The sequence below is a fragment of the Panthera tigris genome, chromosome B2 (assembly GCF_018350195.1).
Source record: "Panthera tigris isolate Pti1 chromosome B2, P.tigris_Pti1_mat1.1, whole genome shotgun sequence".
Classification (NCBI taxonomy): Eukaryota; Metazoa; Chordata; class Mammalia; order Carnivora; family Felidae; genus Panthera; species Panthera tigris.
Genome location: NC_056664.1, coordinates 62,011,913 through 62,036,862, shown reverse-complemented (window position 1 = coordinate 62,036,862; position 24,950 = coordinate 62,011,913). Strand labels below are relative to the sequence as shown.

The window sequence follows — 24,950 nt, the reverse complement described above, 5'->3', positions numbered from 1 at the left end:
GATCATGACCTGAGCCGAAGTCAGAGGTTTAATTGACCGAGCCACCCAAGTGCCCAAAAGACATTCTTTTTTGATTGTGCTTCAGTGACTTTGGCATAAGATTATGTATTTAAAAGTTTATGTTGGTTATCCAAAGGTAGGGATTGCATTTAACCAAAGGTAGGGATTATACTTAAAATAGAGCTCATCCTTTAGTACTTAAATGTGTCACCTAGGGAGCTAAGGTACCTTCTTACTCATTCTCTTTCCTTTCTTCCCTCCCTCTCTCCCTCTCCTGCCCTCCTCCTCCCTCCTGCTGCTTCTTCTCCTTCTCTCTCTCCCCACCTCTATGTCTCTCTCCTTGTCTCCCTCCATCTCTATGTCTGTCTCCATCCTTCTGTCCCTCTCCCTTTCCTTTTCCAATAGAATCTTCCAGAGGGAAGAGGTTGGGTTCTCTGGTTATTTGGCCACACAAAGTCAGCCAGGTTAAAAATCTCAGTTGGAAAAGAAACCTACTGCATCCTAGGTGACAGATTCAGTATTGCCATTGCAGCCAAGGCCACAGTCTGCAAAGAGAACTTCAAAAGCACTACCCTTATGCAGTGACCTAACTTAGTGCAGCAATTCACATCGTATAAATGAGTAGCGGAAACTCCCAAACAAGGGAACCTATCATAAACAAAAGTGTAGATGGATACAGAAAAAGAAGTTTAAGAGATGCCTTAAAAGGGATATTGACGTTTCCAAAATATTTAAAGTTTGCATCATTTTTCATGTTGATTCAGAGGGAACAACTGACAAATTGGGTCTTGACTCATCAATATGAGGAAATTGGCTAGTTATCAAAATGGATTTGCTTGTGGAAAACATCACTCAATATTACTAGATAGTCACTCCACAGTTTTGATATCCCATACGAAAAATATGGCAGGGAAGGAAGTATGCACTGCATCAGTGTGTTAGAAAGCAACAATTAGTTTTGTTTGTGTACCTAATGCAAGCACAGAGGGGCTGAGCAAAGCCTACATGTAGTGTTATCTGTTGGCATTTAGCGGCTTAAAAAGTCATGGTTTTTATATTTATATAGAAATGCTGAGTGCTTTATAAAATACTGAGGGCATTTGGGAGGGAAAGGAAGGACAGCTGACATTTATTGAATAGTTGCCATGACCTTGGCATTTGTTAGACATTCCTTAATCTATTCAACAAGTATGTATCAAATATCTTCTCTGTGCTAGGCACTGTTCTTAGCACAGCACTTAGGCAAGTGCTTTACACGTGATATCTTATTTAATAGTTAAAACAACCCTTATTTAATATTTAAAGCAACCCTAGGAGGTGTCATTATTATCAGTATCCTCATTGTTATTATCCCTACATTCATTTACAAATGAGGAAGTAGACTCTGTTAAAGTGGTAACATTGTGATTCAAATCTCAGTTTGCCTACTCAGAAGTATATGATTTTGCACTGTGTGGTGCAGTTTGATCTTAACCTAACAAATCAGCAGCAAATTTACTTTGTCTTACTGTAATATTTTTGCACTAAATATAAAAGACAGACATAATAATTCAATGAGAGGAAATGAAGCTATTCTCACTTGTCCAGCAAGAAATCAAAATTAGATACTACTGAAGAATGGTGATTATCAAAAGGGCAAACAGACACGTACTTTAATTTGTCCAGCATATCTTTACGTTCTAACATCTCCATGAAAAATCACATTCCTGTGAGTGGTTTACAGGAAACAGACAATCAAACGGCCAGTTTTGGTCGTTTTTCTCATTACCCCGTCTCCCCCATTTACTCTGTCTCTTTTCCCAAAATGCCAAGATTGGAATGCTGAGAGCCCAAGAGAAAGAACAGGTTTGCTAGAAAGTAGCGTGCAGCCATGGCTTCCCAGGAAATGGAACCACTAGGCAGGGGCATCTGAAAGGACCCAGTGCTCTGACAGCACTTATCAGTTCTATCCCGCCATCACCACTAGAGTGAAGCATCCCCAAGTCCCAGGACCAGCACACAGAGATTTAGATGAGAAATACTCTTCTCTTTAGGAATTTACAGATTTTTCTTTTTAAGAGAAAAAGTAGGATCCTCTGATTTTTTTTAAAAGTAGACAAACTAGACGGGCAGTCAAAAAAGGACCTATATGGCATATTGAGCACACGGTTTTCAACTTGTTACTTTTTAATGACTTACTATGTATAATGAAACTTTAAATACTTAACCATTTTGCATATTCCTTTCCAGCATCAAAATTAAAAAAACTTGCAAATTACTTGTGAATCATTAGCTTCAGACTCTGCTTTTTATCCATTGGCTGCTTTGTATCCAAGCCTGGGAGACTCTGCACAGCAGGGCACATTCTTATTCCTGCTCACAGTACTTTTGCCAGATTTTAGTGCTCTCCATGGAGGACTCCCGTGGCTTGCTCTCAGGTCACCCCTACCTCCCCAACATGTAATCATGCCTATGCCCATGGTACATCCATAGCCTACATGTGACTCTCATTAAAGCTAAATCGTCTCAACCAGGAATTGGCAAATTATAGCCCACAGGCCAAATCTGTCCTATTAGCTATTTTTTGCATGGTTTGCAAGCTAAAAATGGTTTTCACATTTTTAAATAATTGAAAAAATTCAAAAAAATAATAATATTTCTTGGCATGTGAAAATTATATGAAATTCAAATTTCAGTGTCCACAAATGAAGTCTTGGAATACAGCCATAGCCATTCATGTACTTACAGTCCAGGGTTGCTTCCATGCAACAATGGCAGGGTTGAATAGCTGCACTGAACACTGTATGTTCCACAATCCTAAAATATTTACTGTTTGGCCCTTTGTGGAAAAAGTATGCTTACATCTGTTCTGGACATATGCTGAAGAGCTATTTTTAAATATTACAATTTACCTTTAAAGAGAAACACATTCTAAAAAACACATGAGTTTCTGTACTTATTCTGTTATCTATTACATGTTCTTCCCACCTTTTCTTTCAGTACTACACTGAATATAGTGGGGATATTTGAGCTGATTCCACCATTTTTCTTTTAGTTTTCAAAAAGAGTATGAATGAGTGTTTTACAGTCTTACAGAAACAGTCATTTTAAAAAAATGTTCATCTTCTCTACACAAGTAGTTCATGATTTTACTCCTAACACGAATGAAAAATAAAATGTGATATGGTTAATCATTCTTGTATGTATACCTGAATAGTAAAAACAAATCAATATAGAAAATTTTTTAGGAAAGCAGTTTTCCCTCTTCTCCCAACCAGTTAAATTAAGAACAGGATTCCTTCAGAAGGATCATCAGATGATAATCAACTCAGTATTGAGACAAAGAGAGAGAGAGAAAGAGAGAGAGAGAGAGAGAGAGAGGGAGAGAGAAATATTTTGTACATGCAACATTATTAACTTCTTTCTCTTTATATACACACATATGCATGTGTGTGTATAATAAGAAAGTTTTGATATTTAAGGGACTTTCAGTATTACTAGTGAAGAATTAAGCCAAGGACCTACTAGGAATTAGGCACCAATGCAGGCAGCAAACAACTAAAGCCAACAATTCAAGGACGTCCCAAGATAGTGACTCATCCATTCCCAGAAAAGTAATAGCAACAGACAGTGCCAGGAGGTGAAAAGGGAAAAGAGATCATTGTAGACCGAGAAATTCATTCTGGAAATTCATTCACCCAACAAATCTCTATTGAGCCCTGAGAATATTCTAAGCACTATTTTGATACTGAGTATTTAGCAAGTGAACAAGAGACACAAAGTCTTTGCTTTTAAAGAGCTCACAGTGGGGAATACATGCAATTAGTAAGGGAACAAACAATTCAGATGATGCTAGATTGAGAGAGGTGGCATAAAAGAAATAAAGGATGAGATGGAACACGCGTGGCTAAAGAAAGCTTCGTTGAAGAGGTATGGTCTGAGCTGTGGTTTGACAGTTAAGTATGGCAAAAGGAAGAGGAAACTGCCTATGCTCTGCGAATCTAGAGCCTGAAAAAGGTGTGTAATGTTTCATACATATCAGAACAGTAGCATCTGGGTAGGAGGAGTGACGTGAGACTTTAAAGGCATGAAGCAAGGAAACTTAATATGTCCTAGAGATATAATAACATTTCTAATAGGACAGAAAGGTTTAGGCAGAGAAATAGGAGAAAAAGCAAAATAAGATATTGTAGGCTAAGGGATCTAGAGCATGATCAAATTTAGAATTTGAAGATATAATTAGATGCCTTCTAATTAGAAATTATAATTGACAATGTGGACATGGATAAGTCCTCCTAAAGAGAGAATATAATGAGCAGATTCATTTATTCAGCAAATATTAATTGAGCACCTATTACATGCCAGGCACAGTTATGGGCACTGAAAATAAACCAGTGAACAAAAAAGTCAAAGTCTTTGCCCTCATGGGACTGGCATGATATCTGGGATTGGTGTGGGGGGGGAGGTGGAGAAAGACAAGGAACAAATATAACTAGCCAGAATGTCAGTAATGATAAATGATATGATAGATAATGAGTGAGGTTGAGAAGGTTTACTAAATAAGGAAAGCTTCTTTGGTAAGCTGGCATTTTTGCCAACATCCACAAGAAGTGAAATGGTGAGTTATGCAGATATTAAGAAGATAACAGGAAAAAAAGCTGAGAAATGTAGTTTAGGAAAGGCTCACTTTAGGGGGTAAAGAGAAATAAACATAGAAAGACATAAAAAATTATGGGGTGCCTGGGTGGCTCAGTCAGTTAAGCGCCCTATTATTGATTCCTGCTCAAGTCATGATCTTCTGGTTGAGATATCAAGCCCCTCATCAGGCTCAGCATAGAGCATGGAGCCTGCTGGGGATTCTCTCTCTCCCCCTCTCTCTGCCCCTCCCCTAACCCTTTCAAAATAAATACATAAAGTTAAAAAAAAAAGACACCAAAAATCAGTGGAGAGAGAGAAGAAAATTGCAATCATGAACTAAGTTAAGAATGGAGAGATGCATTTTAATAAGGAGAAACTGGCTTTATGAGGGGTCAAAGGTTTTATAAAGATTATGGAGAAGAGCCATTGGTTTGGTTTAAAAAAAAAAATGGAAACAATACTCTAAGATTAGTTTCAGGACATGATCTATTGTAGAGATTGGTAAACTTTTTCTATAAAAGGCTCAACAGTAATTTTTTCAGATTTGTGGGCCATTAGGCAATTACCCAATTCTGCTGGTATTATATGAAAGCAGCCATACACAATTCATAAATGAATGGTCATGCAAGAAAACATGATGTTTAATCATGTTTAATTGTCTTCTGTGATCAGTATTGTATTTTTTTTTAATTCAACAAATGTTTATTGGGCAGAACTCTTGCCCAATTTTGATTTCCTACCACCAAACCACTGTCTTCCCCAGTGTCACTCACCTTAATAGAAGGTGCCACCATTTATTCAAATGTTTAAACCAAAAACCTAAAGGTCATCTTTACTTATGGTTTTCCTTTGCCTCCTATGACATCCATTATTAACACATGCTCTCAGTATTATTTCTAGAGCTAGAAAATGTCTTAAAACCCTACCCTTCCCTCCATCTTCATTCCAATACCCTCTAGAAACCACCAGAATCTCTAACCCAAATGAATTCAAGAGTTGCCTAACTGGCCTTCTTGGTTCTATTCTTTTTCCCTGAATTTATTCTCTCAGAAACCAGAGTTATCTTTTAAAAAATATAAATCAGATCATGTTGTTCCCTTACTTGAAATAATTCAATGGCTTGCCAGTGTTCTTGGACTAAAATCTAAATCTTATACAATGGCCTACAAGGCCCTGCATGGGTTGGCTTCTCTCTCTGCAGTCACATTATACATGGCTGCTTGTTTACTGACCCAGATCAAGTGGTACAGGTCTTTTCTTTTCCACCACAGGGCTTTTCCTTTCTAACGAGAACATTATTTTCTATTCTTATCCTTGAGTCTCTGCTAACTTGGTCTGTTTTAACTGCCCTAGCTAAAGAAATTCACCACCACCCCTTCCCTGCCATTGCTATTATATCATCCTGTTTATTTTCTGTATGGCCCTGCTCACAGTTAAAAATTGTCTAGATCATGTAGACTTGTTTATTGTCTGTTTTTTTATATTAGATTATAAGCTCAAAAAGAAAAGGTATTTTCTCTATTTATCATTGTATGAAAGGATCCTAACATACAGTAGGTCTGACACAAGTCCTCACATATTTTTTTTTATTTTTAATGAATTTAATTTTATTTTTAATGAATAAGGTCTACCAAAGACTCAATACAAGGAAATAGGGTACAATGTGATCACTTTTGTGCCCTGGAGACAAAAAAAAAGATCTAGTTTTCCAATTACTTTGTGATCTTTGGCATGATATTTAATTGCTCTTCAGTTTGACCATCTGTAAAAATCAGTAGCCTTTCATGAGGATTAGTTGAAGGCAGTTGGTTCATTCCCTGTACATAGTAAGACACAATATATGCCAATTCCCTTTTATCCTTTATCTCAACCATTCTCTGCCTTGGGTAAAATATGGTGGAAGATCCAAAATTAAGAAAAGACAAAATCCTGACACAGAAAGAGATTACAAGGGAGACAAGAGATTACAAGAGATTACAATAAGACATTTATTTCACATAAATATCTTAAATATGAGCCAAGTAGGTAATAAGAATGTTTCCTCTGAACTCCAAACCTGTCTACTGAACTACTCAATTCACTGTCTTCAGGAATCTTAAATGTAGCATATCTGAAGCTTAACTCTTGATTTCTACTCAGCCAGCATATAAATATGCTTTCAGTATGTAGTCTTCCCCATATCTATAAAGGGGACCTTCATCCCACCCTTTCCCCAAGATAGAAAATGGGAAGTTATCCTTGACATGTTCATATTTTCATCCCCAGAATCTCCTTCATCATTGTGCTTGCTGTTTCTCTTCCAAAACACATCTTAAAGTTGTCTTTTTATCTCAACTATCTTTACTTTGACTGCTACACAATAATCCATCAAGTCTTTAAATTAAAAAAGTCACTATATTCACTGCTCATTCTTGTGCCACTTTACACACTGCAGTGAGAGTATTTCTGAAGCAGAGTTGAATCATTTTACTCCCCAGGGAGTTCCCATTACACTTGTATAAAATACAAAATCTCTCCAGGGTCTCCATGACCTGGTATTTGACTTTCTCTTCAATGTTATTGCATGACTTGTCCCATTTACAACTACTCTCCAATCACAGTTGCATTCTTTCATTTCATACCAACCCCTCCCTTGGTTAATTGTTATTCAACATCAAGTCTTGGCTGAATGCCAAAAAGAACTTTCTAGCACTGAGCAACTACTACCCCCATATCTAAGTTGGAAATCTTGGTTAGTCTCTATTCATATCATTTACCACAACTTAAATACGTCTATGAATTTATTTATTTATCTATATGCATTTTGGTTTTAAAAGTTTTTCTTTTCCATTTTTCCTTATATAATAATATAAATTATATCTTCATTCATCTAATAAGATTTAAAAAAATAAACTTATTTATTTATTTTGAGAGACAGAGAGAGCAGGGAGGGACAGAGAAAGAGGGAGAGAGAATCTCAAGCAGGCTCTGCACTGCCAGTACAGAGCCTGATGAGGGGCTCAAACTCCTGAACCATGAGATCATGACCTGAGCTGAATGAAGAGTCAGATGCTTAACTGACTGAGCCATCCAGATGCCCCATTTATCTAATAAGTTTTATATTTAAAAACCTAATATCTCTGACTTCACTCATATGAGGACTTTAAGAGACCAAATAGATGAACATAAGGGAAGGGAAACAAAAATAATATAAAAACAGGGAGGGGGGATGGGCTAAATGGGTAAGCGGCACTAAGGAGTCCACTCCTGAAATCATTGTTGCACTATATGCTAACTAATTTGGATATAAATTAAAAAAAATACAATTAAAAAAAAAACTTAATATCTTCCCTACTAGAATGTAACCTCCATAAGGACAAAGACCAGATATATTTGGCTCATCTTTTTGTGCCCAGAGGATAACCGGTATTTGGCAGGCACTTAATAACTATTGATTTGATATAATGAAAGAAGAAATGAAGAACAAAAGACTAATTTTAACTGGGGAGGGGGTACTGGGCAAGGTTTAGCACATGACTCTAAAATAATATAAGAACAAAGAGGTGATTTCAAGTTGTTTGTAGAATTTTGGCCACTTCATCTTACCAAAAGGAAACCATGAGCCTTATGCCTTTTTCAAAATAAGAACTGAGGTTAGACATATGTGCCTAACCAAATTTAATTTTTTGAAGAAAAAGGAGGAACAAATAGCAGTAACAAGAGACCATCTACTGAGCAGTTAAGTGCCAGCAATAGTGTGTTACCTCACTTGGCCCCTTGACACACTCTGAACTAAGTACAGTCAATCCCATTTTGCAGACTAGTTTTGGATCATTATGTTGCAAAAATGTTCTTTAGTTCTAATGGCATGATAGTAAAGATTTATGAGTTCACAATCTAATCTAAACAAACTAAAGAATGACTGGTGGAAAAAAGGTCTTACATGAGCTCTATATTTGTAAACATCATTTCTTTCCTGTAAGTTCAGAAAACATTTTTGGTCTTTGGATCTTAAAACCAAAAAACAAACAAACAAAACAAAAAAATCCCTAAACAATAATTTACACCTCCTCTCCATACACGTGCATGCACAAACACATAAAAATACACACTCTGGGATTAAACTGAGTGCTCTATTTCACTATAACTTACATGTAGTTTAAAAAGGCATACCAGTTACAATTTTCTTTCATCTATGTGGTTGAAATTATACTACACAATATATTTACTTTTAAGAAATTTAAAAAGTAAATAATTATATTCCATATTTCTAATATGCTATGATATTTTTGAAATATTATGGATTTTTAGAATAATTTTAAAGACATTAGAGGTTACCTTAATTAGTAAGAATATTATTATATTTTAGAAAAAAATTTTAAAAAGGAAGGAGTTAGGCAAAGTTAATTAATTGGGCAAAGAGTTTGGGGAAAGTAAAAGGAGACTATCTAGAAAAAAGAGAGGTAATGATTAATGCTACCAAATAACAAAGACAGATTCTTCAAAAAGAGGAAAGTTCATATTCCAAAAAGTAATAAAGTAGCCCAAGTGGGTGTTGAAGTTAATTATTAAAACATTTTGTAGTGGCAAAGAAAATGTTTTAGCATCTTTGTCTAAATTAATATCCCTCTATATTCCTACTGCATTTTAGAGCCCTATTTCAATGTATCAGGCTTTGATTTCAGAATATATATATGGATATATACCAATTATCCAAAGTAAACCATTCCCTTATGAATTATTTAGTCCCTACAACTATAACATTCTATTTTGTAGTTATTAGCTAAACCTTAAATAGAATATTATCCTGTATATAGTTATATATTCTTTAAAGCTTGTTACTATTGGGTACTCAATTTAGTTTAACTTCTATTAAAAGGCATCTTCATACTTTGATCTAACTTAAAGCAAAGCAAAACAAAACAAAACAAACAACAATACTACTTTTCCCCTAAGCCCAGAGTATAAATTTTAATAGTGTCTAAAACAACTGCATTTCAGATTTGAACACTGACAAATATTTTAGAATATACACACACAACCACACCCACTCACACCTGCTCTCTCAAATTCACATGCCACAAACCAAATCAGAAGATCATATTGAAGAAAACACATTGAACTAGCTACATAAGTAGTTCTATTTCTAAAGTTAAAACTCTTCATATGAAATATTTAAGTAGGTAAGAAAAGCAGAAAAATAGTTTTGACTGTTCAGAAGCCAGTATTCTAATGACAAAGAGAATAATTCACTTGTAAATTCAGAGTATATAATTCTGCTACAGAATTATTTGACGCATCTATAGGGATAATTGATGCAGTTTTGTAGACTACAGGTGATGTATTACATGTTAAGGAGAAGAAATTATAAAAGTAAAGCAGAAAAGATTCCTGTGTGTTAACTGGATCTGACTAATGACTAATAAGAACAAGGAAGAGAAGAGTAGCTTCTTAAGATAGAGAAGTGCAAATACTATTGAAATGTTTGTTGGGTCTTTAGAATCATCACACTACAAAGACAATTGGGTAAGAAACTCATTTTAAAATAGGCAAAGCACAAATATATTTTTAGGTTTAATTATATTATCTGCCTAGAAGTCTGGGATCCTGGTCTGCTTTGTGAAATACTAGTGAGATTAGAAAAAACAAACAGAAACACAGGGTATTAAATGTAGGTAAGAACTTCAGCAGTTCCCTAGAGGGACAGTCTGTGGCTACTGGAGGTGGAGGGACATGCCAACACACCCAGGAAGGTGAAGAGCCCATATTTCGCCCTGTATTTGTTCACTACCAATTACCAAGGGCCTAGTACATGCCAGGTGCTAAATATATGTTATGTTTAATATTTACAATAACACTTTAGGGAAGATATTATTATCTACACTTTAGAAAGGAGCCTACTGAGGGATTCAGAGATGAAATAACTTGCAGAAGGTCGATTTGTTGTGGTTTAGTCAAGGTTTGCAGCCAAATCTAGCTCCAAAGCCAGTATATTTTCCTAGATACAAAGTTGGATCCCTGTTAGCATTGACATCAAGTCACCAGTGTTTAACATGAGTCATATTTTTCAGGTGTCAGATTCAGATGAGAACTTAAATAAGTTTACTCTTTAGCAAAAGAAGCAATGGAGAAGGGGAATAATTTAGCACAGAATTCCTGGTATAACCAAATAAAATAAGACTTTTGAAAAAGTGAAACCATAAGAGTAGAAAAAAAATAAAACTTGTTAAAAGGGAATTGGTGCCTCTTTTCTCTTCACTAGTTATTGTTACAGAGGCAGACTACTATTGCCATAGAGAAAAGCAGTTATTGCCATAGTGACAGTTAAAATGGAATTGTTTTTTGTACTCACACAAATTCGCAGCCACATCCTCCTAATTCAGTTGAATAGCAAAACCAGAAAGAAGGCATCAGTATGCTAATTTTAGCAATATCAAATCCTTATTGCATAAAGCAATGGAGACTAGAGGTATTATAACATTCAAGGTTTGATTTTAGTTGGCTTTAAATTTTATGTTTCTATTCTGGCCTGTAAGTGCCTACCAGATTCTGAAGGAATTAACTTCTAACAGAAGAATGCAGTCACACTGCGAAGATTTATCATTCCAACATGTTTTACATACAGCATTCTTCAGGGAGCTAGGGAGCCATGTGGCCCTTGTGTTAATCCCATCTCTAAAAGCCTTTCCCTAGTTGGAGTTTTTTTCTGGGTCTCTTGAACTGAGGCAAGGCACTGATTCCTTTACACAAAACTCCTCTTCATAGCTTCCCTAGGACACAGAATCCACAAACAACTCCTTTGCAAAAACTCATGTTCTTTATAGGGAATAATTAAAGAAAACTCAAACCCAAAATGTTTGTGGTTAGGTTTATGTGTCAACCTGTGAGAAACCCATGAATTCTCAATCTATATTCTCACCAGAAGTCTTAAATTTTGAAATTGTGTATCTCCATTCAGGACAGCTTTCACAAACCATAGCCAATAATATACCAAGATTTATCATAAAAGTATGTATCTTCACCATCTGTGTTACATGTATTTCATCCTTGAGGCTTTGAACTCTTTCTCATAGGTATACATAGGTAGGGAGGAGTCAATATTTCATCTCCTTTTCCTATTCATCTACCAGTACTGCTGAGAAGTACTGTGCATTCTATGTTGTATATTTCCATCTGAAATTCATGTGACCTTATTAGTTTTCCTCAGATCATGAGGATTTTCCCAGTAAATATAAAATCCAAAAGAAATGATATGCCTTAGAGCCAAAGAGTTGGTCTTTATCTAGACATTCTCACTAGACAGTTACTGAAAGAATGGAGACTGAATGAGTAACAGGTTCAAAAAATTTTCACTGGCTTAGAAATGTCATAAAAGATTCATTTAAGGTATAATCATATATCCTTTAAAAATGTGTAATTAGCCAGAAAACAATTTTTAAATTCCTAATAAAGTAGATATATATGAAAAATATCACTACAAAAGATAATAAAGGTCAGGAGTCGTTTTACCTTGACATAAAAATACAGAATACACGAGTAAGATTTCCCCAGAGTCACATCAAAACTACAGTGAAGTTCTTTATATAAAGAAGTAGGTTAGAGTGTGGTTGGCTGAGCAAGATAATGAAACGAATCTTTAACTTTCAATTACAAAGATGCAAAGGGATAAAAATGCACTGACTCTGAATGGAAAGCACTGATGTAGGAAAAATTGTGTGGGTGCCCTTAGCATTGTGGCAGCAAGGTTGTTAGGAGTAAATAGTACCATGAATATTTGTGAAAGCATTAATTTGGGAAGTGCTATATAATTAATGCAAGGGATACCTTACCAAATATTTTTTTTTGGAAAGCCTGAGGAATAAAAGGAGATAAAACAAAGACATTTTTGTACATATTGTACTCAAATGGTACTTCTGTAAAGAGTTCCTTAGAATAACAGCCACTGTCTGATACTCGGGAATTTTAATTAGAATATATATTCAAGTAATATATATGTAAGAAAGTATAAGTATATATATGAAAGAAAAAAGGCTTTCTAAAGTAACAACATGTAGACCCTATTCTTTCTCAACTGTATTTAAACTGGGATAAGAAGCAAAAGCTGATAAAGATCTGGAGACGAAATGAGAAATTCACAGCAGAGCAGTAGTTAGAATGAGGCTTAGGAGCTGGCATAATACAGGAATAATGGGGAGAAAGTTTAGGGCATCTGGGTTACTGGAAATGAAAAATAATGGCTATTAACAATGCTTTCTAAGTTCAAGATTTTTAAGGACAATAATCATTATTTAATGACCACATCAATAATTGTGTCCTTAAGTAGGCTGTATAAAACAGATTAGATAAGCCTAAAATATTATGTAAAGATATTCACTCCAGTTATGTTCTAAAAGAACACAGGCCTACTGATAACGTACAACACCATGATATGATGTCTATTTTCTATGTCACAGTCCAGGGTTGTAACCAAGGTACTAGCACTACTGAAAATAACGTTTTTTTAAGTTGTAGAGACAAAGGTACTTTTCGGAGACATTTCCACCTGGATACTTTATTTTTTATTAAAAAACACTTTTACTAAAAAAAAAAAGAAAAAAAACAAACCTTGAACAATACTTTATGTAGAATGGAGCTGACAAGTTTATGGCTGGACTTGGTTGACCCCTAAACATTCTTCCATTCTTGAGCTTTCATGACTTTATAGAGAGAAGAAGAAACACAAAAATGATAGGGAGAGTAGAATTTATTTCATTTGATAACTGGCAGCTCAATCTGAGTTATAGCTTTAAAAAGACACTTTAAGGAACAATTTCATTCTAGCTTCTGCCCAGGGATTCAAGGGGTGGTATGAGGACAGAAGACTGATAGCTTCACAGGGTAAAATTTCTTAAACTCCAGGAGCAAGGATATGTGTCGGACTCAAAAACAAGAATATATAAAACATAAACAGTGTCGTGACTATAGTTAACAATAGTGTATTATATATTTGAAAGTTGCTAAGAGTAGATCTTAAAAGTTCTCATTCCAAGAAAAAATTTGTATCTAAGTGTGCTGATAAATATTAACTAGACTTACTGTGTTATCATCTCATAACATATACAATTATCAAATCACTAGTGTGTACACTGAAGTTAATACAATGTTATATGTCAATTACATCCTAATAAAAATTTTAAAAAGAATAAGAAGAGAAAAAATAAATAAACCAAGACAAGCTTAAATGTCTTTAAACTTTGGAGACATTTAAATGGTTGCCAGAGTAGGTTTTGACTTTTCTTTATAGGATACAGATTTCAACATAAATCTGTTTTATTTTTGTAGTTGAGTTCTTGGAAATGTAGTGGAGACATTTTCTTGAACCCTCTCTTCCTTTCACATCCTGTTTCTAACCATTAGTACATTCTGTAAGATCAGGCTTTAAAATACCTCCAGCATCTGATCTCTTGTCACTATTTCCACTAGCATCCGGTCTAAGCCACTGAGCTCTCTCATCTGGCCCACTGCAATAAATGCCCAATAAAAGCCTCTTTATATCCAGTCCTACCCTACTATGGTCTGTTAGTTTGTTTTATTATTATCATTATTATTATTATTATTATTATTTTGAGAGAGAGAGAGAGAGGAAGGGAGAGAATCCCTAGCAGGCTCTGCACTGTCAGCACAGAACTCAACACAGGGATTGATTCCATGAACCTTGAGATCATGACCTGAGCTGAAATCAAGAGTCAGATGCTCAACTGACTAAGCCACTCAGGCACCCCTGTCTGTGTGTTTCCACTCCATAGTTAGAATGATCAGGTCATGTTTCTGTCCACATCTTTCAATGGTTTTTCATCTCATTAAGACCTATATTCATATGCCTTCCACAAGCTGGCTCTCCACTCCTTTCCTGACTTCATTTCCTCTCCCGCACCCCACTCAGCCACTCCACCACCAGCTTCTTTAGTGCCTCTAACATATCAGGCACATGGATACATGAATACCTTGTACTTGTTCTGTTTGAAATGTTTTGACCCCACATATCACCGTGTTTCATGCTCTCAAGGCATTCAGGTCTATATTCAAATATCGCTACTTTGATTAGAGGTCTTCTCTGAGCATCCTGCCTAAAATGACTCTCTTCTCTTCATGCTCTATCCCTTTACCATAATGGATTACTGTATTTCTTTTCATATCACTTATAACCACTGGGCATGTTAGATGGTACTTGTCTGACATCTGTCTCTGCTATGAAACATAAGTTTCATGAGAGCAAGAGTGTTGTCCGATTTGTTCCATGAGAAATTCTCAGAACATAGAACAGAACATGGCATGTATTGGTTGAATAGATGTCTAGGACCCCTTAAGCCAAATAAATCTGTGAATCATTAGCGGTCTATTATAATGACACTAGGAAGCACCTAAAATAGAGTTCTCAGCTGGGTGGAAAGGAGCCCTTAAGCAGTATGTCCCGCTTGATACTAGAGGGGTCTGATATGGCCTGTCTCAATAACCTCCCCAGCGCTTCCATTCCCAGCCATTTGGAATAAACAGATCATAGGAAATACTCTCAGATAATTTCTATTAAATGAGAAGTAATCAAAGAACACATAGTGCTGCATATCATTCCAAGTCATAGTTCAAAAACAGTGTTTGAACTATTTATTTTCTCAAGGGAGCCAGTATGCTAGTACCATTTTAAAAAGAAAAGACAAAAAGAGGTGAAAAAAAAAGCCAAGTATTTTTAGTTTTTCCTTTGTGGTCTACATAAAGACACACTACTTGCTTCACGTGTCTAGCAAGAAAGAGCGATAAAAAGCCAGAAAGAAGGCGAGGTAGAATCTGACGCTTTCAGACTCAAGTCTAGCAGACTGAACCAACATCAGGTGCTACAGATAACAAGCAAAAAAAGATAGTGAATTGTGTATTCCTCAGGCTGGGTGTCAACTGACTGCAAATGTCTGATTTTTAAAGAAAGAAAGTTAAACAAGCGATGGAGGTGTATGAACCACAAACCCAAGCAGTAATGGCAAGAAAAATAAGGCTAGAAATGGGAAGCCACTTTATTTTGTAATTCATCGTCAGATTGAAGGTTGGTTTTTCAACCGAATATAAGATATTCTACCAAAAAAATGATTAAATTTACCAGTGAGTGTAAGAAATAACATAGATGTGATGTTGATGAGACAGCATTGCGGAGAGAAAAGAGATGTCACAATTGTATTATGCCACTCTTCAGATTGAATTTGGATTCAATTTCAGAAAATATCAAGTATGAATGTTCATTCTGAAAAGCCCAGTATTTCATGTTTCTAAACCAAGAATAGACAGTGATATTTAGCTTGGCAAAGAAAAATGTCTTAACTTTAATGTTTTCAAGACACTGGCCTTACTGGATTACTGGGAAAGAACTGAAACTATACTCTCCAGACTCATATCTCTTAGGGTTTGTATATAGGGGCAACTTTTGAAATTCCTTACAGCTAATAATTAGAACATTCTTTATTTTGAAATATTATTAGCCTAAAAATACTCCCTTTTTATCTAATACTGTCAACTTTGAATAGTTCCTAAGGAACAGTTGTGAGACAGTAGTTAGTGGGTGTCTCAACATTCATCTATGCCAAGTAAATCCTTGGAGATAATTGTATCAAAATGCCAAGGTTGTAATCCATTGAAAGCAGCTAAAGAGTTCAGAAATTTAGAGCCTGTTCATTGTGTCTGCACTTTACCTGGAAAACTTTTAAGTTATATCATCAGCGATCACATGAGCTTTTTCTTAACTCTTAATACTCTGATCTTGATTAGCAATTGATACTAACTGGAGTTCATTTTGAAATATTCTCTCTTCTACTAATTACAGGTCACTGATTTTATTCTGCCCTATCTGGGACTCTTTGTACCTACTACCTCTGACTATTCTTACTCTGACACCTGCTATGATTATGTTTTTTTTCCCCTCAGCATTTATTTTTGTTCTATAACTTACATCAACCTTCTAGTATAACATCTAAATTTTATTTGAACACAAAATATATTTCTTAATCTGGTTTACTACTATAAATACTTGTTTTTTCAGGTAATAATTTATCCTAGGGGGCACTCCATAGCCATATACAGGGAACTTTAATTGATATATAATTGACATAAAACACTGTAGTAGCTTCAGGTATACATAATTATTTGATATCTCATAATAAATTTTTCAGTATCCACATGTAACTACATGGAAACACATGTACTTATAAGTTTTTTGTTTTTAATAAAGGCATCACCTTATATCTTTCCTTTCTTACTACTGTCTTGATAGTTGAAAGAAAGTTTTATGGCTTCAGCTGTTACTTTTATGCAGTTTATTTTCACATGCATACCATAAATTTGACTTCTCTACTAAAGCCCAAGGCCACATTTCATTTTTTCACTTGAGGGTTACACCTGCATCTATACATTAATATGTGAAAGACACTCAAATATCTGTTGGATAAATATAATCTCAATTACTCCTTTCTTTCTGAGACCTTAAGGTATGAAATGTTATCATTTGTACCTCAGAGTCTCAATTCATAACCATGATTTGGTTTCTATTCTCACTACTACTAACTCAAGTCTTCATTATCTCTTGCATGGATTGTAAAAGGCATTCCAATTTTCATGTTTAAAGTTTTTCTCAGTCAAAAAATAATCCTATTTCTGCCCTAACATAATGTCTTACCAAGCACAGTTCTCATCAGTTCAAGCTTTGGTTAGCTCCCTGTTGTCTTTAGAATTTAGAACTATCCTACACCATGTCTCCGCATGCTTCTCCAATTTTATTTCATTTTTCTTTACTTCTATGCATATGTGTTTTTATCAACATAAACCACTTATCTGCTAAGTACAATCTCAACTCTGACAACTCTATACTATTTTTGCTAAAAGACTGTTCTGGAATGGAAGCATCTCCTTACCACTCACTCTTTTCATGTTGAACTCTCAACAATCCAGTCATTCTTCAAAATCTACACTAAATGCTTCCTTCTCTGAGTTTTCTAGATCCTTAAAAGAGAACAGCATCTCCTATAAGGGATCTCTGTGCATTTGTTTTGTATGACACATACCAAAGTGTATTTTATTTATTTATGTAATTCTTTTATGTCCACAATGAGGCTGCAATCCCTTTGTAGGCCAGAAGATTAGTAATTTATAAACAGGAAAGGTTTTGCTTATACTAAGAGGTAATTTTCTTTTGATTTTAACGAATAGAATCAGTGGGCTAGCACTATGTAACACATCACTGATCTTCCTTGAATTCAATTTGATGAGTACAATTCAAGTTCTTTCTTTTTTAATTTTTCTAAATGCTTATTTATTTTTGAGAGAGAGAGAGAGAGAGAGAGAGAGAGAGAGAGAGAGAGAATGAGCGGGCAAGGGGCAGAGAGAGACAGAGACACAGAATCCAAAGCAGGCTCCAGGCTCTGAGCTGTCAGCACAGAGCCCTACGAGCTGCTTGAACTCGTGAACTGCAAGATCATGACCTGAGCTGAAGTCGGATGCTTAACCAACTGAGCCACCCCAGGTGCCCCTATACAATTCAAGTTCTAAGTCCAAAACTAAAACAATTAGCTTCTAAAGAATAGTTTATTCTTACCAATACATAAAGTAAATATAAATGCTACCTGAAGTTATTGTGGAAAATTGATGGCTAAAAGCATAATGATAATAATAATAATAATAATAATAATAATAATAAACCTATAAAATACTTTGCTAAAGGTTTAGACAAGTTTTCAGAACGATGGAAATCCATGCACATGCCCCATGGCTCTAATTATGTGAGATCATGAACTGAACTGAAATCAAGAGTCAGAGTCTAACCTACTGAGCCACCCAGGCGCCCCATATCTCACACATTCTATTCTGCCTTTGGAACAGCAAACAGCTAGCCCTCAAATAATGTACTTTTCCCCCCTTTCAGTGCTTCACCTTTTTTGTTTTATGTTTCTGCCTCCAAAAAATCTAAATATTTCTGAATCATGAGTCTGATTGCTACCCTTTGATTCTATTTTATGCTGTAACAAACATAAAAATGGTAAAAGAATGAACAGTTTCAAGAAAGAGTGGTTAGCAAGGCACGGAGGAGATGAAGGTTGAAATATGGGAGGAGATTTAATTTGGCGATTGGGAGTTTCCAGAAAGCTTTTCTGAAAAGGAGTTTCAGGGAAGTGATAAGGGAAACACTGAGCTGCAAGGGATTGAAGAGAAAATATTTACAGAGGAAAAACAAAAAGTATGTTTAAACAACTCTTCAAAGAATATTTTTGTTGAAGAAAACTAACTTTAACTCCTATTGGATAATATTAAGATATGGGCCCTCTGATCTAATTGACAACAATCATATTTTTAAAAATACATAGACAACTTGTCTTTTACTGAAACAAAAACCTATACCTATACAGCATATTTAGACCATTTAGAATACAGTTTTGCAACAAAAGACCTATTGCTAATTGGAATATCTGTGCACAATATCGATTTTTCATATTTATATATATTCATTATATAATTATATAAGCTACTAGTAAGTGTTCATTAACTTTCACTTACTATAATTATCATGTCTATTTTGAATGTCACATTCATATGTGAATATGACAAATAAATATTCTATTTAAGCTCAATTATTTTATAAGTATATTAGCTTGTTTGACATCTTTGTTCATAGAATATATTTTTCAAGCTTTGTATTAAACTTTTAAGGTGATAAGTCTTTTGATAAACTGATCAAAGCTATGGACCTGCTCCCTCCAAAAATAAACATGCATGCATTTATACCAAAATGTTCATGGATTTTTACCATATAATAGCATTTCATTTATCAACAACTGATATAGATAGGGACATTTTTCAGGAAAAAGAAACTTCAAAATTTTTCATTAGAACTAATTTTGAAGAAAATCTTTCCAAGAAATGTCACCCATTTTCTTTCTATCTTAACCAGATTATAGGCACTTTTATCTTGATGAATAAAGGCCATGATTCTAGACATAAATTATTACACTAAGTTTTCAAACTAATGTTCTCAAAGGTGAGGAAAGAGTTTGTTCCTATATGACAGGTTCCATACTCTGCTATATTCTTTCAGTACAGTTTTGTCTTTATTATTTCAGCCTTTCAGCTTTTATATTTACTACGTATGTGCCTCTAATAGCACTGTCTCTGCTTCCAACTCATTTTACCTAACCTGGGAACCAGAAAACAGAATTCTGAAACTGTGTTCAAAGTTTAAATACAATAGGCTATCAGCAAGGTTCTGAGACACTCTTATTACACTGTATGGTCTTTATGATATTTATTTTTGGCTTTTCAACTCTGTCTCTCTTCAGGAACGTATCTATATCCCAGAAAAGTGAGGTGGCTATGTATGTGGGCTTTATGGAAAAAAAATTAATCTCTTTAAAAGATATGATGATCTCTTATGGTTCTTTAAGTAGTCCTAATCCAACATACCCTGAAGAAAATGGCCCTAAGGAATAAGCGACCTTTCTTAGTTACCTATTCTCTATTTATTACTCACAAGCTGTGGGTACATGTGCGTTTATATGTGCACACACAAGAGCATGTATGTGCATTGAATGTGTGTGTACGTGTGTGTATGCTCAGTATAATGAGCTCTATGTTGGGTAATTAATATTTGGACTTAGGATGTAAGACAAATGAATGACAACTCATACATTTCACACTTTGCTACTGTAAATTATTCTCTATGTGTGTCCTTCTCCAAATCATTGGATATATCAGACAGAACAGTGTCATCATATTTTATATATATTAGCACCAAATTGGATAACATGAAGAACATGTAGAATAAGTAACTATTATCTATATTATCCAATTTGATACTTGTGGATTGTGATGGTTCATTTTATGTATTAATATGACTGGGCTAACGGATGCCCAGATAACTGGCAGAACATTATTTCAGGATGTATCTATGAGGGTATTACTGGAAGAGATTAGCATTTGAATCAGTAGACTGAGTAAAGAAGATCTGCCTCACCAATGCAGGCAGGCATCATGTGATCCACTGAGAGCTGAATAGAACAAAAAAGGCAAAGGATGAATGCTCTTTGCTTGAGGAGAGGCATTCATCTTCTCCTGCCCTGGCACATTGGTGCTCCTGGTTCTTGGACTTTCAGGTTTGGACTGGAACTACCTAATCAGCTTTCCTGGCCTCCAGCTTTCAGACAACAGGTGGCGGGTCTTCTCAGCCTCCATAATTGTATAAGCCAATATCCCCAAAATAAATCTTTCTGTATACCTACTTATATCTTAGGGGCTCTGTTTTTCTGGAGAACCTGACTAATATATGCATACACTTTGGAAAAATTCCAAAATATTATTGAGAATAACCTTCTAGTCATCAAACTACAATAAGACAGTCTCTGGGCTAGTATTGGGAGGAAATCAATAATAAATAAGATCTCTTTTAGCTAGTATAATAATGTTATACAGAATATAACCTTTTTCAAAAAATATAATTAATTCCACATAAATGGCCAGAAGGCCAAATCATACTGTTCTTAATACTGGCTTTATTTGCAGTACTTAATTGCTTTGGGTTACTATGCTTAAGACACTTCTTAAAATTTAGTGATGGTAAAGGAAGTAGCCAAACCTATATAACAGAATCTTAATGCAAAAAATAATACACAAAGTTTTCAAATACGTAATTTTGGTAAGTCAAAAGACAGGTAAAGAGTAGTAAGTGTTAGGGGAGCCTAGGGGCTCAGTTGGCTGAGCATCTGGCTTCGGGTCATGACCTGAGGGTCATGATCTAGCGGTTCCTGAGTTTGAGCCCCGTGTCGGGCTCTGTGCTGACAGTTCAGAGCCTGGAGCCTGCTTTGAATTCTGTGTCTCCCTCTCTCCGCCCCTCCCCTGCTCATGCTCTGTCTCTCCCTCTCTCTCAAAGATGGATAAACATTAAAAAAATTTTTTAAAAAGAGTAATAATTGTTCATAAATCATTGAATTTCCATAGTCAATTATGCTAGTACTATAAAGAATTTCATTCTGTTATTCAGTGTCCTTTAAGTCTGAATTTAAGTTTACTAGACTCTGAGATTGGCATTGCTTCTATTATAGGTTTTTCCAAACTGAGCAAATGCCATGTATCAATCTGATACTTTTAACTAGCAATGCCTTTAAGAATTAGATGTTAACATTTATAAAAAAAGAATTAAGAAACAATACCTCCGTGTGTTTTCCCCTTAGTTTTTCTTGTAAATGACTTTGCGAATGGGCTAATTTGCCAGAGCAGACTTCACGGGTCCCACTTGCCACAGAAGTCAGGAATCTCTTTGGAGAATGGCTCCACCTTGAATGACCAGCATCTCCAGAATCTCTCTAGTTCTTCCTTCTTGTGCCCCAAAACCCAGAGCCCGATACACTATCCCTTTTCCTGCAGGGTTGATCTTTCCTCTCTTTGTTCAGCCGCTTTTGGAATAGACGTTTAATTTGGACTTTTTCCGATTTCTGAATTTATCCTACAACAAACATACTATTTTTGGTCCCTTTTTCTTCTCATCACTCATTGCTTAGAGCAAGGGACAGTTCACTCCATTTCTGAGCCAGCACAAGCTGCTAAACCCCTACTCAGATGATAAATCTGGGCCCTCAAACTGACTCAGAAAGCATATTAAGACATAATCTAACCGTAAGGCCTTACACTGTATGAAGATGGTATATTGGCATGGAAATGGCTCCTTTAAGGAATTGCATAGGCCTTCCTCAACTAAATAATATTACCAGTAATTAGCTATTATCCACTACAACTTGAGGTTATCCTGATGGAAAATATCTTAGGATCATACAAGTCCCTATAGGGCTAAAGTACCTTCAGAAGAAATCAAGTGTAAAGTAAACAAGCAAAATCCTTATTCATATATATATATATATATATATATATATATATATGAATGATACATATATCTTATATACATGTGTGTGTTTGTGTGACCTGTACTAGTTGTACTCCTCTAGTTAATCCCTCTACCAAGTTAGGTATCTTCCTGATCCAGAAACTAAAAATTAAATATACCATGAATAAGAATCTGAGGTAAGATATGTTTATTTAAACACATAATTATCTACATCTCAGTGGTCTTTATGTGAACACTACTAAAGCATGACAAATGACAGAAAGTCTGAATCACAGCAATATTATGAAAGGAAGCTTTAAAGAAATGAGAAAACTGTAAATCTATATCAACTCAATGTGTACAATATTTAAGAATTCTGTTTTTTTGCTCTTGTCGTTTTTTTGTTTTTTCACTATAGAGAGTAATCTGCCATTTGGTTAACATAACTGCTGTTGGCTCAAAGTAATTGTTACACTATGAAAGTGTGTGCAGGTTTTGCTTCTCTGTGTAATTCTTCCCTATTAGAGACAATTTAAAAGCAACTAAAGGAAGAAATATGTCTTCACTTCTCTGGCATCACAGAATCCACTACAGAGGGACCTGAGAGATCCACTGTGTCCTAGAAGTTACTCAGGAAAACTGCAGCAGCACCAACAGCACCATGACCTTGATCCTTACAGGTATTCCACAACCCATGATGATTCACTACTTCATTGGGACAGCTAGCTAAAAAGTAACCTGGCATCCTCATCAACAACGTATGAAGATTAGGAAGACTCACTTTTTTAACAAAACACACAATATGTATTATGTATTTTCAACATTAGGTTGGATAGCAATGAATATTTGGCAAATGGAAGAAAAGGACACATAATCTCCTTTATGTATACATGTACAGATAAACACAAGGTAAACGCTATATATGAACCCATGCAAATGTGTGTCTGTCTGTGTATAATGTATATGCAGTTGGGTCTATCTAAAAATCATACACCAAGTATCCATAACACATTACTTACATATACCTGAAGATATGAGCAATGGATATTACACTTAGAAATGTATGGCTCAGATACTTGCAATTTTTTTTTTATTTCAGTAAGATTTTGGGAAACAATCTTATTTCTTACCTACATTTCCAGTCATTAAGTATGAATTCTGAAAGTCCATCATCCCCATTCCAACAATGTGTATAAAATCTTCAATCACCTGCATTAATTCTATAGAGCCAGGAAAAATCTACAAAAATAAGCAAGGGTTAGAAGGAATAAAAAGTCTATATAGTAGAATATGTAACAGGAATAACAAAAACTACATAATGAGGTCATAAATGAACTCTGTTTTACTTGAAGAAAATTCTGCACCTGGCAACAGTTGTGTTTTTGAACCACGGGCTGAGAATGATACCAGGTGTCACACGGCAAGAGCTTCGACGGTGATATGATGCAGTGATTAATCTCCCATAAGTCTAAGGAAACTAAAAATATCTAACAGATTGTATACTTGGAAATTGTCTGTCCTTACTTTTGATGGGATCTTTTCCTCACCTAATTATGACATAGAACAAACACTGAAATCTTGAGGCTTTTTGCCTTTTTTTACTTAGCATCTATATGATGGACATTGGAAGAAAACACAATTATTATTGTCATCGTGAAGATATTTACAAACTATTAAGTTCATTCAGTCTTGGGAGGGGCATTCACTTCCATAGCTGTAATAGCCATGATATGAATAGCAATGTTAGCAATAATTTCAGGATCATGATAATAGTGCTAGTGTTGGTGCTTCCCTTGCATATATACAAAGCAAACCCAACACCATGCCACCTCACGCATTGCAAACAGAGGAGTTTTTCTCCTAAACAATCTGATTCTGGAAATAGTTCATAATGTGTAGGAAGTGAAGGCCATTTAAAAAAAGGTCATATGACTGTTAGTATGCGTAACCCCTAATGCGTATAAAGTCAGCCTGCATTATATAACCACATTAGAGCAGAAAAGTCTTTTGAAGTTAGGTTCATTTCTTTTAGCCATTCAGTACCACTGCCACTTCTAAGCATGAAAAAATTAAGTGGATTAGAGTTGTAGTGGCTTTATCTTTGCAAAGCCTAGTGCAGAAGGGTAAGAGACAGTCTGATTAGCAGAGAAACATACAGTCAGAGCTAGAAGGGGACCAGAGTAGGAGGAAGACACATTGGGCAGGGCGAATAGCAGGTGTGGTGTGTAAAGTCGACTGTGCCCAGCTAAAATGCAGATACTGAGGGTGCATAGTATAGTCACCCACATATATTTGAAGACAAAAACAATGGCTATGACACTTAGAAATCTGTGGCATAGATACTTGTAAAATTTTTTTTTAATTGTTTTTAACGTTTTTATTTATTTTTGAGACAGAGAGAGACAGAACATGAATGGGGGAGGGGCAGAGAGAGAGGGAGACACAGAATCGGAAGCAGGCTCCAGGCTCTGAGCCATCA

At 35.3% G+C, this 24,950-nt stretch overlaps 1 protein-coding gene across 2 annotated transcripts in view; it reads right to left on the bottom strand.

Moving 5' to 3' along the window:
• LOC102972589 (adhesion G protein-coupled receptor B3) overlaps positions 1 to 24,950 on the bottom strand; it is a 361,405-nt gene that overhangs the window by 316,997 nt on the left and 19,458 nt on the right. Inside the window, exon 3 of one of the 2 annotated variants that reach the window (XM_042986617.1) lies at positions 23,602 to 23,710. In XM_042986617.1, coding sequence (XP_042842551.1) covers positions 23,602 to 23,686 — 85 coding nt within the window. In that variant the 5' untranslated portion in view covers positions 23,687 to 23,710. Of the gene's footprint in view, positions 1 to 23,601; positions 23,711 to 24,950 lie in introns of those variants that run through there. The other variant, XM_042986618.1, reaches the window with a different exon arrangement.